Source organism: Megalopta genalis, chromosome 5, assembly GCF_051020955.1.
Source record: "Megalopta genalis isolate 19385.01 chromosome 5, iyMegGena1_principal, whole genome shotgun sequence".
NCBI classification, from domain to species: domain Eukaryota; kingdom Metazoa; phylum Arthropoda; class Insecta; order Hymenoptera; family Halictidae; genus Megalopta; species Megalopta genalis.
Window position 1 is genome coordinate 29,304,711 of NC_135017.1, and position 14,602 is coordinate 29,319,312.

General features: G+C 36.7%; 2 protein-coding genes and 1 long non-coding RNA gene across 4 annotated transcripts; 2 read left to right on the forward strand and 1 right to left on the reverse strand.

Annotated features, from left to right (window-relative positions):
* Positions 1–3,995: 3,995 nt before the first annotated feature.
* Positions 3,996–6,451, forward strand: LOC117222456 (methionine aminopeptidase 1). Its single transcript, XM_033474152.2, has 6 exons — positions 3,996–4,197; positions 4,553–4,604; positions 4,749–4,981; positions 5,147–5,369; positions 5,444–5,719; positions 5,791–6,451. Exons 1-6 carry the CDS (start codon positions 4,087–4,089, stop codon positions 6,021–6,023), a joined length of 1,128 nt encoding a protein of 375 aa, XP_033330043.1. The 5' UTR covers positions 3,996–4,086; the 3' UTR covers positions 6,024–6,451.
* On the reverse strand, positions 6,431–13,411 carry LOC117222455 (uncharacterized). Of its 2 annotated transcripts, none has more exons than XM_033474151.2 (5): positions 13,231–13,411; positions 9,999–10,213; positions 9,588–9,931; positions 8,243–8,728; positions 6,431–7,800 (listed from the first exon to the last, which is right to left on the reverse strand). In XM_033474151.2, exons 1-5 carry the CDS (start codon positions 13,234–13,236, stop codon positions 6,788–6,790), a joined length of 2,064 nt encoding a protein of 687 aa, XP_033330042.2. In that variant the 5' UTR covers positions 13,237–13,411; the 3' UTR covers positions 6,431–6,787. The 2 variants fall into 2 exon arrangements, with proteins under 2 accessions (XP_033330042.2, XP_033330041.2); XM_033474150.2 differs by having other exon boundaries at positions 9,588–9,946.
* On the forward strand, positions 9,668–10,600 carry LOC143259527 (uncharacterized). Its single transcript, XR_013033505.1, has 2 exons — positions 9,668–9,808; positions 9,893–10,600. It is a non-coding gene; the product is annotated as an uncharacterized LOC143259527 (long non-coding RNA).
* Positions 13,412–14,602: the final 1,191 nt, after the last annotated feature.

The window sequence follows — 14,602 nt, forward strand, 5'->3', positions numbered from 1 at the left end:
TGGCAGGGATGAGGAGCACAGACGTGGCTGGCAGAGTATCTTACCATCCACGCGGAAGTATACCGTCGATATTACCACCGGCAGCTTCGCGATGTAACGAGAGGATATTCAGATCGATCATTCCGGTTGAATATTTTCTGGTAATGGAACATGAAGCTGCGTAACGATGTGCTCAGGTGAAACGAATACCGTGAATGACGGTCCTTTCAATCTCAGGATAAAGAAATAACTTGCCGACTCTTCCTATTGCTCGCGATTTCAGATTTAATTATATCGTTACACGTATTACGATGTCGGAATTCATTATTACGGCCGCGAACGTAAACATCGTAATCAAAATTCTGTCGGATTACTTTTCGACTTATCAACGAATTAAACTTTCTAGATAAAAATTGAGTGCCGCGTGTTCGTTCGTACGTCCAAATACTTTTCGTTGAACATGTCCAAATGTCGAACTGTTGCCCGAATATTTACGTTGAATTAGTTAACCTTTTGCGCTCGAAGCTATTTTAATTACAAAACCAAAACATATTTTCTGAATTACAGCATTTTTATTTTATATATTTTATTGTATCCGCTCAACACTTTTAACTACTTTCTTTATACACAAGGTAGGTCTTCTAAAAAATAATGATTTTTTAACATAAATAAGTTAATACTTTTTGTAATATATATCAAGATGTATCAACTGATGCAATGAAAAATATATGATTCTATTTAAAAATACTTGAATGACCTTGATATGTCACATACAAGAATACTAGTATCACCAGAACGTGTCCCTGTCGAAACCATCTGATTTTATCTGAAACATTTTTCGCTACTCGTAACAATAATGCCGTAAATCTGGATGGCAATGTGGGGTGATTCGCCCTGCATGAACCAAAATTCTGTCAACTTTATATTGAAACGTGGTACAGCAATTTTTAGTGGCGCCTCAGAGTCGCCACTCGAGTCCAGATAGTTAAAGTTTATAAAAGTTTATAGTTTCTGGTGAAGTTTCGTTAACTTTATGAGAACTCGTGTTATGAAATACTGTACTGCGAACTTGCGGATATTGTTATTATATATTATTATTATTATTAATATTATTATTATTGTTATTATTATTATTAATATTATTATATTATAATAATAATATTATTATATATATTATTAATATTATTATTATTATTATTATTATTATTGTTATTATTATTGACGTCTTCAAAATTCCAAGTGTATTATCTTGTTATCGATTTACTGTATTAATTTGAAGACGTTAATTCGTATTTTGCTATATATTTAAATCAAAGACACGGGCAAACGTAAAGAAATTCGAGGAACACACAGTAAGGTACCATAGTTAAGCAAAGATAAGTTATCCACCATTAAATCAAACCAATCTTGTTGACCCGTAGTAATTTCTATTTCAAATCCAAAATACAAATTTGTTCCAAAATTAACAGAAACTATTCTATAGACTTTATAAATAGATTTATCATACAATTTAATTACGACTATATACTATCATGTTGGTTGCAAGTACAGTGTCAATCTTATTTTACTAAACTATATAAGATATGAAACTAAACTATCACAGCTGAATACAATTTTTTCTAAGACACCTTGTTGACTCATAGTAATTCGTATTTCAAGTCTAAAATACCAACTTGTGTTTCCGAGTTATTAGAAACTACTTTATGGAGTTTATAACTATAGTAAATATACAATTAGTAATTAAATTAATACAATTAATACAATTAGTACAATAGTAGTAAATATACAATTTAATCGCATCTATTGTATTTTGTTTGGTTACTCTCATTTTCTACATTTTGAATTTTATTTTCATGCACATTGTTAAAACAGTCCGGCACAGAATATCTATTTTAATTTTTCTAATACAGAAGTTAATTTCATAATACAGAAGTTAAACAATGTTGGAACAAAACAACGCACGAACTAATGGAACACCACTTTCAATCATTCACCTCTCAAGGGCTTGGACCAGCTGCGAGACCTTCCCGCATCTTTATGTGAAAAAGGACCTTGCGGTTGCCGAAAAAATTTTACGAGCTCGCAATATGTAACTTGTCCAACGACCGTGAGCGAGAACACTTTTTATACGAATATTTCTCGAGCAATTCTCGGTTGTACTGTACGTTCGACATTGAAATGCCCTTTTTTGCGCATCCTTTCGTGAATACTGGACCCCCTTTATGCCTTTATGCCACAAACGGTGATCGATACGAAAACAAAAAAAGAACTGGAAAAAAAAGAGAAAAAGGAGTGGCAATCTTTTTCCGTCGAAATTCCGACGGCAGACGTATTTCGCCTGACTTCGCAGAACCACTACACGGCTCTGCGGGCAAAAAGGATAAGAAATCAAGTACGTTGCACACACAGTCCTATTCATTGATCTAACTTATTGCTCGTCACGGCGATCGTCGCGCGTCGAGCGAACGATAAATACCATTGTACAACTTTAATCGCTTGTAAATGCGAAATTGGACACAAAGAACGCTTGTGTTCCATTTGGCACGATATACGCTTGTAAACTGTACGAAAACAAGTTTTAACGAAAGCTTTATATATTTCCGGTCGACATTCCTTTGTGCAGAGAAACCTGGCTTTTCGTTCAAATTTCCCACGGAATCATTATTTTGTTGTGATAGATGAACAATGGAGAGATTTTATCCACTGATTCCACACTGTTTGTTACGAAATAATTATTTTGCTATGCTAGATGAACATAATTTGTAAATATTGTTCACTGATATCATACTGCTGATATTGTTCATTTGTATAAATTATTAGAATTGAAAATTTGATTTTTCTTCATTTCTCTTGAAAACTGGGGTGGAAAAGAAAAATGACTTTAGGATTCGTTTAATTAAAAATATCGATAATAATCTCCTATTATATATACTATATATCCTATTAAATATATATATGTTACATATTATTATATGTTTGTAATAAACATTTTGTTACTTTTATATGTATTACCCAATTTGTTTGTATTTATTAAAATGTTTGTATTATTTAAATAACATAATTTTGAAATAACTATTTTAAATGAATTTTTATTTTACATGAAGAAAAATAATTACACAGTATAACTTTGAATGATTTTTAGTCTACTCTATATTTGCACAAGTCAATTAGTTAAACAAATATTAATTATGTTGTACAGTCGTATTAACAGAACGATATCATACAAACAGAGTCGATGTATATGACGATTAGGTGATTAATCAATTATGAGACAGTAGGGTAAGCTTAATTACTCATATGCAGCTCCATTAATAAACCGCTGGATTAATCTGCAGATTAATTTCATCTATTAATTCAATTAGTTTCAGTTAGAAATATAATAAATACTGTTCTTTCTTTCAAAAAGTTTGCAAAATTTCAAACATGGATACACGTAAAGTATCTTTCGAGAAAGTTATATTCAAACAATGTAACATTTGGAGTATCTTTTGATCTCAAAACAGTGTGAATTTGTTACATTAACGAAACAATTGTCGCTTGTAAAACGTAAGTTTAATTAGCAGTAAATTATTAATAAAATAAAATAAAAATATATATTAATAAAATAAAAATTATCTATAAGAAATTGATGAAAAGTTTCTTACCCTTATTCGTTTCTTATCTCGCTCGTTTTGAACAGCACATCCCGCGCTGCATGGTGATTCAATAATTAAACGATCAGCAATTCTCTTTGTTTTTCACTATAATACCACTTCACATAATGTTTAATCGAAACTATGTTATACCAACTAATTTAAAATGTAATATGTATTTCGCACACTGAATGATTTTTTTAAACATTCTTTCATCAACGTAAACTGACCGCTTCTTGCGTACAGAATGCACTTTTGCCTAGTTATAGTTTTCGCTTGCATCGATAAGTCAGATTCTAGAAAGTTGTAGGTTCGTTTTGCAGCACACCGGTGGCATTAGAAAATGTCGTCCATGATGAACTAACGGCCAAATCAATCGGTAAAACAGCACAGGATCGTCTCAAATTACTTCTTCCTGTTCGTGCCTCGTTCGTCGAGTCACGTTATACAAGTTTTTCAGAAGAATTCGTTAAAAATGGCACTTGCTTATGGTATGTGCGAAACAGCCGGCTGCAATACTGTGGCCAGTCTCCGGTGTCCAACATGTGTGAAAATGGGTATACAAGGCTCCTATTTCTGCACCCAGGTATGAAACACTATAATTTTGTAGGTTAAGTCATGAGAAGAATCTGGAGGCTATAGATACTTTGCAAATATGCCCGACACTTTCTTCATTCACATCACATGACAATAGTCGACGACATTTTGAATTTTAATGCCCGGCTATGTTTGTATAACAACTTCAACGATTGTTACATACGATAATCTGTAGATTCAATATTCATTGCTGCACGTGCAGTTAACGTATTTAATAGCTGAACAAATATTATATTTCGTTACATAAAAATTATTGTATACACCTGTTTCGTTTCTTTTTGCCTATTTATAATAAATCTTTGGCTTAAACGTTAATTGCTGTAGACGTTGTTGCTATGTTCTAGGATTGTTTCAAACGCAGTTGGAAAACACATAAAGTTATCCATAAGATAGCAAGTGAGTTTAACAATCTTTCTTATATAATATATGTCTATAACAATGAAAATTATGCGTAAAAAAGTGAGCATATACTTTATTCAAAATGCTTACACAATAGATTAAAAGATATGATGTTAAGCAAAAATTATGTTCTTTGTATAGAAGGAACAGGTGCAGATACGTCATCTAATGACTATAATCCATGGCCTTATTACCATTATACCGGACAACTGCGACCTTATAAAAGAGAACCTCGTCGAGAAGTTCCTGAACATATTAAACGTCCAGATTATGCTACTACTGGTATTCCTGTAAGCGAACAGGCAGTCAGAGATTCCAGTCAGATAAAAGTTCTTGACGATGAAGAAATTGAGGGTATGCGAGTAGCTTGCAAGGTATAATTATTACTACTATAATGTTACTGTCCTTTTTCCGATGACTTCAGATTAGTTCTGCTAACTGCAACAAGCTGCTTTGCATACAAATTTTTTTCTTTTTGAGTGTATTTTTATTTTCTTTTTAACAAAGAAGGGAAGGATAAATCAGAATTACTCTCATAGCTTGGACGTGAAGTATTGGATGAAGCAGCACGTACCTGCGACGTGGGTGTTACAACTGCTGAGATCGATAGAGCTGTTTACGAAGCTTGTATCGAACGAGACTGCTATCCATCTCCATTGAATTATTATCAGTTCCCAGCTAGTTGTTGTACTTCTGTGAACGAAGTAATTTGCCATGGTATTCCTGATACCAGACCGCTTCAAGATGGAGACATTTGCAATGGTAATTCATACCTTGCTTACATGAATATATCTTCAATTTAATGAACGTAATTTCATAATCCTTTTCTCTTACAGTTGACGTAACCGTATATCACAACGGTTTCCACGGCGATTTGAACGAGACGTTCTTAGTCGGCAACGTGAAGCCAGAGGTAAAGAAATTAGTGGAAATTACTCATGAGTGTTTGGCGAAAGCTATTGCCATTGTTCGGCCGGGTGAAAAGTACAGAGAAATTGGCAATGTAGTTCAAAAGTATGCACAAGCCCATGGTTGCAGCGTAGTACGCAGCTACTGCGGCCACGGAATACATCGCCTGTTTCACACTGCCCCAAGTGTACCTCACTATGCCAGTACGTATCTCGACTTTTATTTGTTGCGCAACCGGAATCCGTTCAATACAATTCCTCTCGATTGCTTTCAGAAAACAAAGCTGTCGGCGTGATGAAACCGGGGCATTGCTTTACTATAGAGCCGATGATATCTCACGGTACATGGAGAGACGAAACGTGGCCAGACAAGTGGACAGCGGTCACCGCGGACGGTCAGTGGTCAGCTCAGTTCGAGCATACGTTGTTAGTCACGGAAACTGGCTGTGACATTCTCACAAAGCGGCTCACAAACGACGGCAAACCGTGGTTTATGGACCGGCCTTAATAGTATTTCCTTACGTATTATCGTCGGGTTATAACATCATTTTCAATTTCGTGGATATATAAGCATTATACTGCTTAAATACCCTTGTTTCTGTTCAAGCGAGATCTCGTTTTTCAAGATTCACCATGACGTAACGCGAAGGTAACGATAGTGTGACGCTGAACAATCGAAATTCGTGTTCTGTAAGATATTTTTTACGAAGTAACTGTCCCATTGGCTAGTTTTATAAAACTGTTAGAAAGACGACGGTAACAATGATTCTTGAAAACTAGAATCTCGTTAGATGTTTTTGTTTGTACCCGAAATGGCTCCTGTACCATATAGAATTACCTCATTGATACATATATGTACATATATAAGTGTAACACAAATTGGTGATGCGCAATGATTGAAATAAAACAAATCGATTCTGTAAATCAAAAAAGCAACCTCTGTCCATCTTTCTTACAACCAGGTGCGAGTACAACGGTGCGAAATAAATAATCTCAAATAAATTACTACGTCCCCTTAAGAAGGCCGTTTCCAGTGCATACGTCGACGAAAGTTGTTCCCAAACATCCCGCGTTAACATATCATTTTTCTCCGACAAGTTTCATCGACATAACTTTGCAGAAACTGCACGCAACTTCCCTATTTCAGCGTTAACCCACTCGTCGCCGAGTAAATCACACAAAAACCCTGAACTGAAGCTAACCGGTTAAAATAATAGGCGATTGTTATAATAAATATTCACGATATATACAGAGTACTGTGAAAACAGCGGACTAAGCCGCAGCCTTCGGGTTCAAACGCGATCCAAATTCGGACGTCGATTTCTCGGATGTTCTACCGTTCGCCTGCGAATTTGCGGTATCCTCCTCGTTCTCGTACTCGTAGTCAGCATCCGCATTCTCTTGAGCGTCATCGTTCTGCACTTCGCCGTTACTGTACTCGTTCTCATCAGGAACCATAATTCTCAGAGGCCGTTTATTACTGTACATGCTACTCTGCCTTTGGCGTTGCTGCTGCCTGTCGTATTCCTGTCGTTCCTCGTACTGCTGCTCCTGCAGTCTTTGCTTCTGTCGATTTCTCATCCGATCTTGGCCAGATTTATGATCATAATTCTCATTGATCTGCTCATTTGTATCGTAATCTTCCAGCTTGTGATTAGAGGGAATAGTGTCTTCGTTCTGAATATTTTCCTGCTGTTGCTGTTGCTGTTGCTGTTGCTGCTGCTGTTGCTGTTGCTGTTGTTGTTGTTGTTGTTGTTGCTGCTGCTGTTGTTGTTGCTGCTGCTGCTGTTGTTGCTGTTGCTGCTTCTGAAGTTTCCCAATTAGTTGGCTGTTAACGTTCCCAGCTGCTGCTAGAGCTGCCAATTTCTCAGCCGCCTCGCGATTTGGCAGCGTCGTATAAAACTGGGTGGATATACCATCGTCGTGCACCGCTTTGTTGAAATAGGTAGCTTGTGGACTTTGGTCGTTCGCCTCGTCGTACTCTATGTTGTTCTCCACTTGTTCCGAGGTGTCGGCCACGTAGGAGAGGTCCTCGGTTTCTTGCAGATTATTGTCCTCCTGTTCCTCCGCGGCAGCCTCCGGTCCCACGTTATAATTCGTATTTACTCGTCCAGCGATATAGTCCTGATTGAACAAAACCTGCTGTTGCTGTTGCTCCTTGTTATCTTGCTCGTCGTAATTGAATGATTGCATCTGGGGCTGCGAGAAACCTGTTACTCCGGTAGGTTGGAAGATTTGACCGAGTTGCTGTTGCAGTATGTGCTGTTGAAGTTGCGGCTGTTGACCTGGAATCAAAGTGCTTCGATTCAATCTCGTTGTTTTTGCTGACATCGTTAATCCGAATCGATGCTCTATATCGATAAAAATACGTTTCGCACGGTCCGACGTTGATCGGACGTTCTCATCTTGGGATCTAACAAAGGTGAAACGATCGTTTTTATTTATTTATAACGCGACCTATCGGATTCCAAGTGTGCCATCATCGTTCTCCGGCTTCTAAGCGGGGTATTCTACAATGAATGTTTATGTGAACATTATGTAGACGAGGGAACACCGAGCTCTCTATTATAGTGATCTCGATGTTATCAGAGCTTTTTTTTCTGTTCCCACAAATATTTTCGCGCAATTAACGGTAATTTGTACGGTTGCGTTCTTTGTTGTGAAAATGTAACGTTAGATAAAGCTGAATGTGATGTAGTAGCTATTTTTATTTTATCTAGATCCTACCTGGCGGATATTGTTCCGGCATTTTCTGCGGGAAACTGTTCAGAAGATCGTAAAGCTGGGTAGCCGAGAGCGGAGGTCCGGCCGGCGCCGGATGACCAACGTGTAAATCAGGTATCTGTTGATTTATGATGTAAGGCGTTTGGCCGGCGGTTTCCGGGAAGCCAACGTGTAGAGAACTGTGTAGATTCGTTTGCATCGGTAGATTAGGCTGACCCAGTTGCATGTTAGTTCCGATTAGCCCAATATTGGACGCTGGTTGATTCAGGTAGACGTCGTTCGTTTGCAGATCGGGATTCACTATGGTCGAAAGCCCCGTCGCGAAATCTTGCGGCAAGAACGTCGGCAGAACGGTTTGATAATCTTTCTGATTAACATCGTTACTCTCGGTCACCTCGTAGTGATGTGTCGGAGTGGGACTGGTCACCGGCTTCTGCGGTGCCAAACTCGTGCTGATCGTAGCAATGTCGAAATTTGGTAACAACGATCCTGTGGAAAGAATTACGAGATTTGTATGTTGTCGCTTAACAAATTTGGAATGTCCGAGAAAACCTTTTTCAGGTAGTTTTCACTAAGTCAGTCGAATGTAAAAGTACAAACAAAAGGTTCCTATCTTGTCTAAGATATGAATTACTTTATTTTTAGACGATGGTAACCATTGTGTTCTACATGTACATGCTGCGAATACTTTTCATGCTTTTCAACAAGCGCAGAAAATCATTCGTCACGCATGTTTATTGTATGTAATAGTCAATGCTTTTTTTATGGAATATTTCGATCTGCATGCAAAATGAAAATTGCTTCCACAAATTCCTTTTAGAACTTCAATAAGATTAACGTAATCCACATCGACACTCGTCAATTCTTTTAGTTTTCCTACTGCTTCAAATTACATCTATTTTATTTCTCTCATAAATTAGTTATAAATGAGCCGTTTATTTTGAAAGTGGCATAAGTCACTTTACCGTAATGTGAAAAGTGGTGATGTTTTTAATGTTTATACGAAATTATTTATACTGAGAAAAATATCAGTATCCTGAGATAACAAATACAAGTAAATCGTCTCGAAAGTTAGCATCCATATTTTTAAACGTGTTCAAACGCAAACCCTTAAATATATCGACTTAAAAACAAAGTGACTTATACCACTTTCAAAATAAACGGCTCAAATGTATATGCCACATGAATTTTTGTTGCGCTTTTCAACAACTTGTACAATTATCGATAGGATAAAATTGTTCATTCGAGGCACCGTTCTCAAGAGAAACAAGTTTTCCGTTGTGCATTTCAACAAGACCGAAGAACAATTCCTCAATTATATTATCGAAACTTGATTATTGAAACTAACCGTGTGGATTAATCTTGTAAGCAGGATCAGTGGTTTGTTGTCGATGGATTGTCTCCTGGGAGCCGATTTCTCCGCTGAAAGGCTTGTCCATGATGCTCAGATTAGGCGCAGGGATGGTATGAATCGGTCCTTTGTCGTCGTCGACGCTACCTCTATGCGTGGGCGGTAGAACCGCAGCTTCCGGCCTGTACTCGGGACTATACTCCGGCATTTTGTTCACGGTATGGAACTCTTTAACGGGTGGTCGCTGAGGAAGAACGACGTGATTGTTCATCGGCACCCGAATCGGCATTTGGTTCTTCCAGACAGTGGCTGGGACGTTGAACATCGGGGGTCGACGTATTCTGTAATTGAACACCCTATGACGATCGATCGCCAACAAGTTCTTTCGGCGAGGTCCGAGAAATTCACCTGTAATTCAGGGGTTTCTGCGGCATTCGCTTCGGCGGGAAGTTCCCGTTAATATACATCGTGTTTCCTGTCGAGATTCTGTGGGCGATCGGCCAAGATTTCTTGTAGACCAGCTTCGGCGGCGGCGGAGGAGGGAGCGGAGGCCTTCTGATCTTGTACCTGGCTTCGACAAGGCAGACGTACAAGACCAACAGCCAGCATATCCAATTCGTCGCCTGAAATTTGTTTAACAGAGCGTGTCGGTCGGTCTACTATTTTTAGCCGGAATCTGGAATTGTGAGTTGGATTACCGCCAGTTATTACAGCCTGTAACGGTCAGTGGGTCTCCTCGTACGCCCACGTTCAATGCCCTAACGTTTCTATTAATAGAATCTTGCTAATAAACTCGGTTTCCTTTTTTCAACGGTACGTTTAAATGTACATTTAACAGTATGCTTTTCGAACAGTACATTTAATAGAATCGATTAGAATAAGATTATAATGTATAAGTATTTTGTATATGTATAAGTATTTCATGTATAAGCATTTTAATTATATGTGTAAGTATTTTGTAGTTATTGTTGTTTCGATATTAACGTTTAATAAATTGACGTCGAATTCCACTTCCGTATTCCATATTTTCGAAACCGGTTCGCGCCTGCGACTGCGAAATATGCAAAGAATTCATAACGATCGGAAAAGCAGACACTACGAAACCGGAAATCCAGACCTATTGCGAGTCTTACGGTATTCACATATCAACACGTGCACCTTCTTTTATTCTTGGTGTAAAGTCAGTATGTACGACGTGTGGTGAGCCAGTGATCCTCAAATTTTCGTAGTTAGTAAGAATGAGATGTTCACGTAACATCCTTGTGTGAAATGCAACTCTTGAAACGAACTGATTATATATCAAATCAACAGAGTATACTCTAATAATCGTCAATTATTAAAATATACGTTTATGTTAATTTTTCTGAGATTGAATTAATTATAAAGTAATTGATTATAAGTAATATTTATGTTAAATTTAATACGTCATTTTAAAATTCAATTATTGATTTGTTTAACAAGTACTACTTTAATAACGACAAATTGTGCAATGGTAATTTTAATTTATACGTTTCGTCGTTAAATTCGTTTAATAAGGAATTGTTCTATTTAATTATAATTGTTTATAAATGATTAAAATTTACTTTGATGTTTACTTTGATATTTACTTAATATTAAGTAAACGTAGTAATTTTAGTAAATTCATTTAGATATTAAACAAAGCTTTCTGCTTAATTGTAACACTGCTTATAAATTATTCAAATATATTTACTTTAATATTCACTTAATATTAGTTTAACAGTAAATATATTTACATTAATCTTTTAGAAATTTACGACATTGATTATTCTATTCCCTGTCTCATTGTTACGTTTAAATTACTGCATCATTAATTAAGTTTCATCAACCACCACTTCCGTAACGGCCAATTGCAATGGTAATTTGAGAAAAAAAAATCATTTATTCATCAAGTGAAGTGTCCCGACTAATTATAGCGCCTGCTTGCAGGGAAATTGTTTTGCTAGACGCATTTTCGTATTCGCTACCATACCGTGTAGCGTGTTACAGTGAATGGTGATTTGAATGACCGCAACAATGGCCGTGGCAATGGTCTCCATTGTGACTCTGCTGGCCGATTGTGCTGTAGATTGAGAAACGCTGTCGTAGGCAATGAAACTGAAGAGAGAAGTGCTGCGTGTTCTTAGCGAACAAAGTGGAACGGTGTGCCACATCGATATAGGAAAAGCGAGGGTAAGAAGCCAGAGAGGAGCGCGAGGTCGAAAAGAAAATAGTTGAGCGTAGAAAATGATCGTCCTCCAATTCATGCGAATTAGAAATGCCGATCGTGAACGCAACCGGTTGCATCGCGATCATTAGACATCGTTCTCGCTTCCCTAATGTCATTTCCCGAAGTGGACTGCATTTATCGTCATATTAATTTCTGCTGAACTTGCCATTCTTTATTGCAGCACTATTAGATTGAATATTAGCGCCGGATTTATGAACCACTTCGTCATTACCGCATCATTTACCGCTGCTTTACAAATGATTTTATGATGGGACAGTTAACATGGCTTCCTTTTGTCCGATCTATGTTCAGAAAGAAGTGCTTCGGAATATGAAGTGATTATAGGTGGTCATTCTCTCAACCTGATAATTAAGATTATTAATTGAACTTTTTCAATGTGGTATCTGCTATGCAATTTTTATACGAATGGTTCTTCTATATTGTAGTAATTTTTCCGAAGCACTTACCGGGGCAGAAAATGATCGATAATTAAGTTTATTAGTAAATGATACAGTGGCGGTTTAGTTTGTTGTAATTATGTTAAGACGGCGGCCAAGTCGGCGCCGTTTGTTGTTAATTACACTTCTTGGAAGGAAGACGTTTCCTGTAGAATGATCATAGAAATACCTATTTCCCGTTAATGATAACGTCCAGACATCGACTGCCTATACTTTTTTCGTCATATAACGGAACAAGTTTCTATATCGGATGGGCGGGTCTATTAACATGATTTTTCAGTCGTGACAATAAACTTCTATCACTCGACATCGAAATTATAAGATACGATTCGTGAGGGAAGCGTTGGAAATTGTTTTGTACGCTAGTAGAAACGATTTTATAGATATACTATAACGTTGAATATACGTATGTCGAATTATATTATATACTAATAGAAACAGTTAGTAATATATAATATATGTTAATACGTGTTTAAATGTTAAATGAACGTAGGCGTATGTGTTGAAGAAGTATTTAGTAATGTTATTTAACTGTTTTTAGTTTACATGTTCGATTAAACTGTTCGTGGTTCGATTGAACTGTTGCAATAATTGCTTCAAATATTCGAAAGAAAGCTAAGCTTAAATTATAATTCACTTACGCATCTATACTATTTCACAAAAACAGTTTCATAGTTTCAACAATATAGTTTGCTTCAAATTATTTAAGAAACAATCACACGAAACTGTCTATTTACTCTTGAATCTGCTCTCAATCGTTTAAAAACATACATTTTACAATTTAAGCAAATGTTAGTTTTCGGTTTATACATTTAGCATTATATGTACATTTTAATGGAATTTTCGTGAAAATAGAATGATATCGAGCTAACACGATGCGATGAAACAGTTACACATTGAGTGAAATCTTCTCACGAACGAAAAATATATAATAATTCTGCGGAATGTCACTTACCTTCATTGCGTTGCTCTCCGACGAACGCCTGTAGTACACAAATTCGTAATTTCGAGAATGATCACCTTTACGTTTACACTGCGAAAAGACAAGTTGTGAAAAAATAATACAGGACACCTGGTCTCGGTCACAAATAATCGAATACAAGTTCACGCGCGCGATGATTGGACGTTGAGGAAGCACTGCATGTTCTGCACGCAATTAGGTCATTGTCCTTCATTTATACTCGCAACCAAGCGAACGTATCATCGAAGGCCGAAACGCTGCCTCCTACCTTGACTCTGACGGATAACAACTGCCTCGAAATGCGAAACGTAACCGGGAAAAGTCATTGGTTCTACGAAATTTACCGGAATTACCAATTTACTATTGTTCGGTACACAGCCTGTAGCTACATCGGTAACGATTTTTCCCATGAGATTTTCATGTGCTCGTACTTTTCACACCCGTTCGCCGTAACTTCCGGCATGGACGAACGAAAGAAAACATTCTTGCATAACAATTCGTAATATTCGCGAAGAAATAATATTTCATCACTTTATTAGAGAAAAATGAACGAACTTTAGTGGTTAAAAGGCAAACGATTAAAATGCAATCTCTAGATTTAAATTAATATCATACAATAAAAACTAGATTTTTATATAAAATATGAAATTATATGAAAACAAAATTCATAATTGATTTGAAAGGAAGATTAAATTTGTATAAAGTTTTATATTAATTATTTAAAAATATGGGGATTTGCATATGAATTTATAACAAAAATTAGGTGTTCATATAAATTTATATGTAAATTGTACAGAAATACGAAATTTATAATTAAATAAATTCCTTTATTCAAGCTTGCATTAAAATAAAAAGCGCGAAAAATCTAAATAAATGCAGTTCTGTTAATATTGTGTAAGCAATAGACACAAATAATTCAAGAATAATAAAAAAGAAATATCTTTTGCTAAATGTTTGTTCAATTGCTGTATTCTACAGAAACGTAAACAGGCTATATTTGTACATTACAAAAGATATAAGTGTCGTTTAAATAGTAAATATATATTTTTTTCTGTTTCTCAAAAGTTCACCTATCGAGTTCGAACTAATTATTTGTTGTGTAATGCGAATTATCTGAGTGCGCACGGTGCGGCTTCGCGTTATAGCGGAGCGACGATAAAAAATTTCAGGATGACAGGAAAGTCGATTTGCGGCTGCATCATGGGGCCCCTGCGAGACGACAGATGGACAGAACGATCGAAGACCGGTCAAACGCCGTTTCTCTCCATATCCTGCTACTGGATTCCCTCGTGAGTGTACACCTGTGTGTTACCAACGTGTGTGATCCAGTGACCCACTATATTCACCGGTGCTACGTGAGTTTATG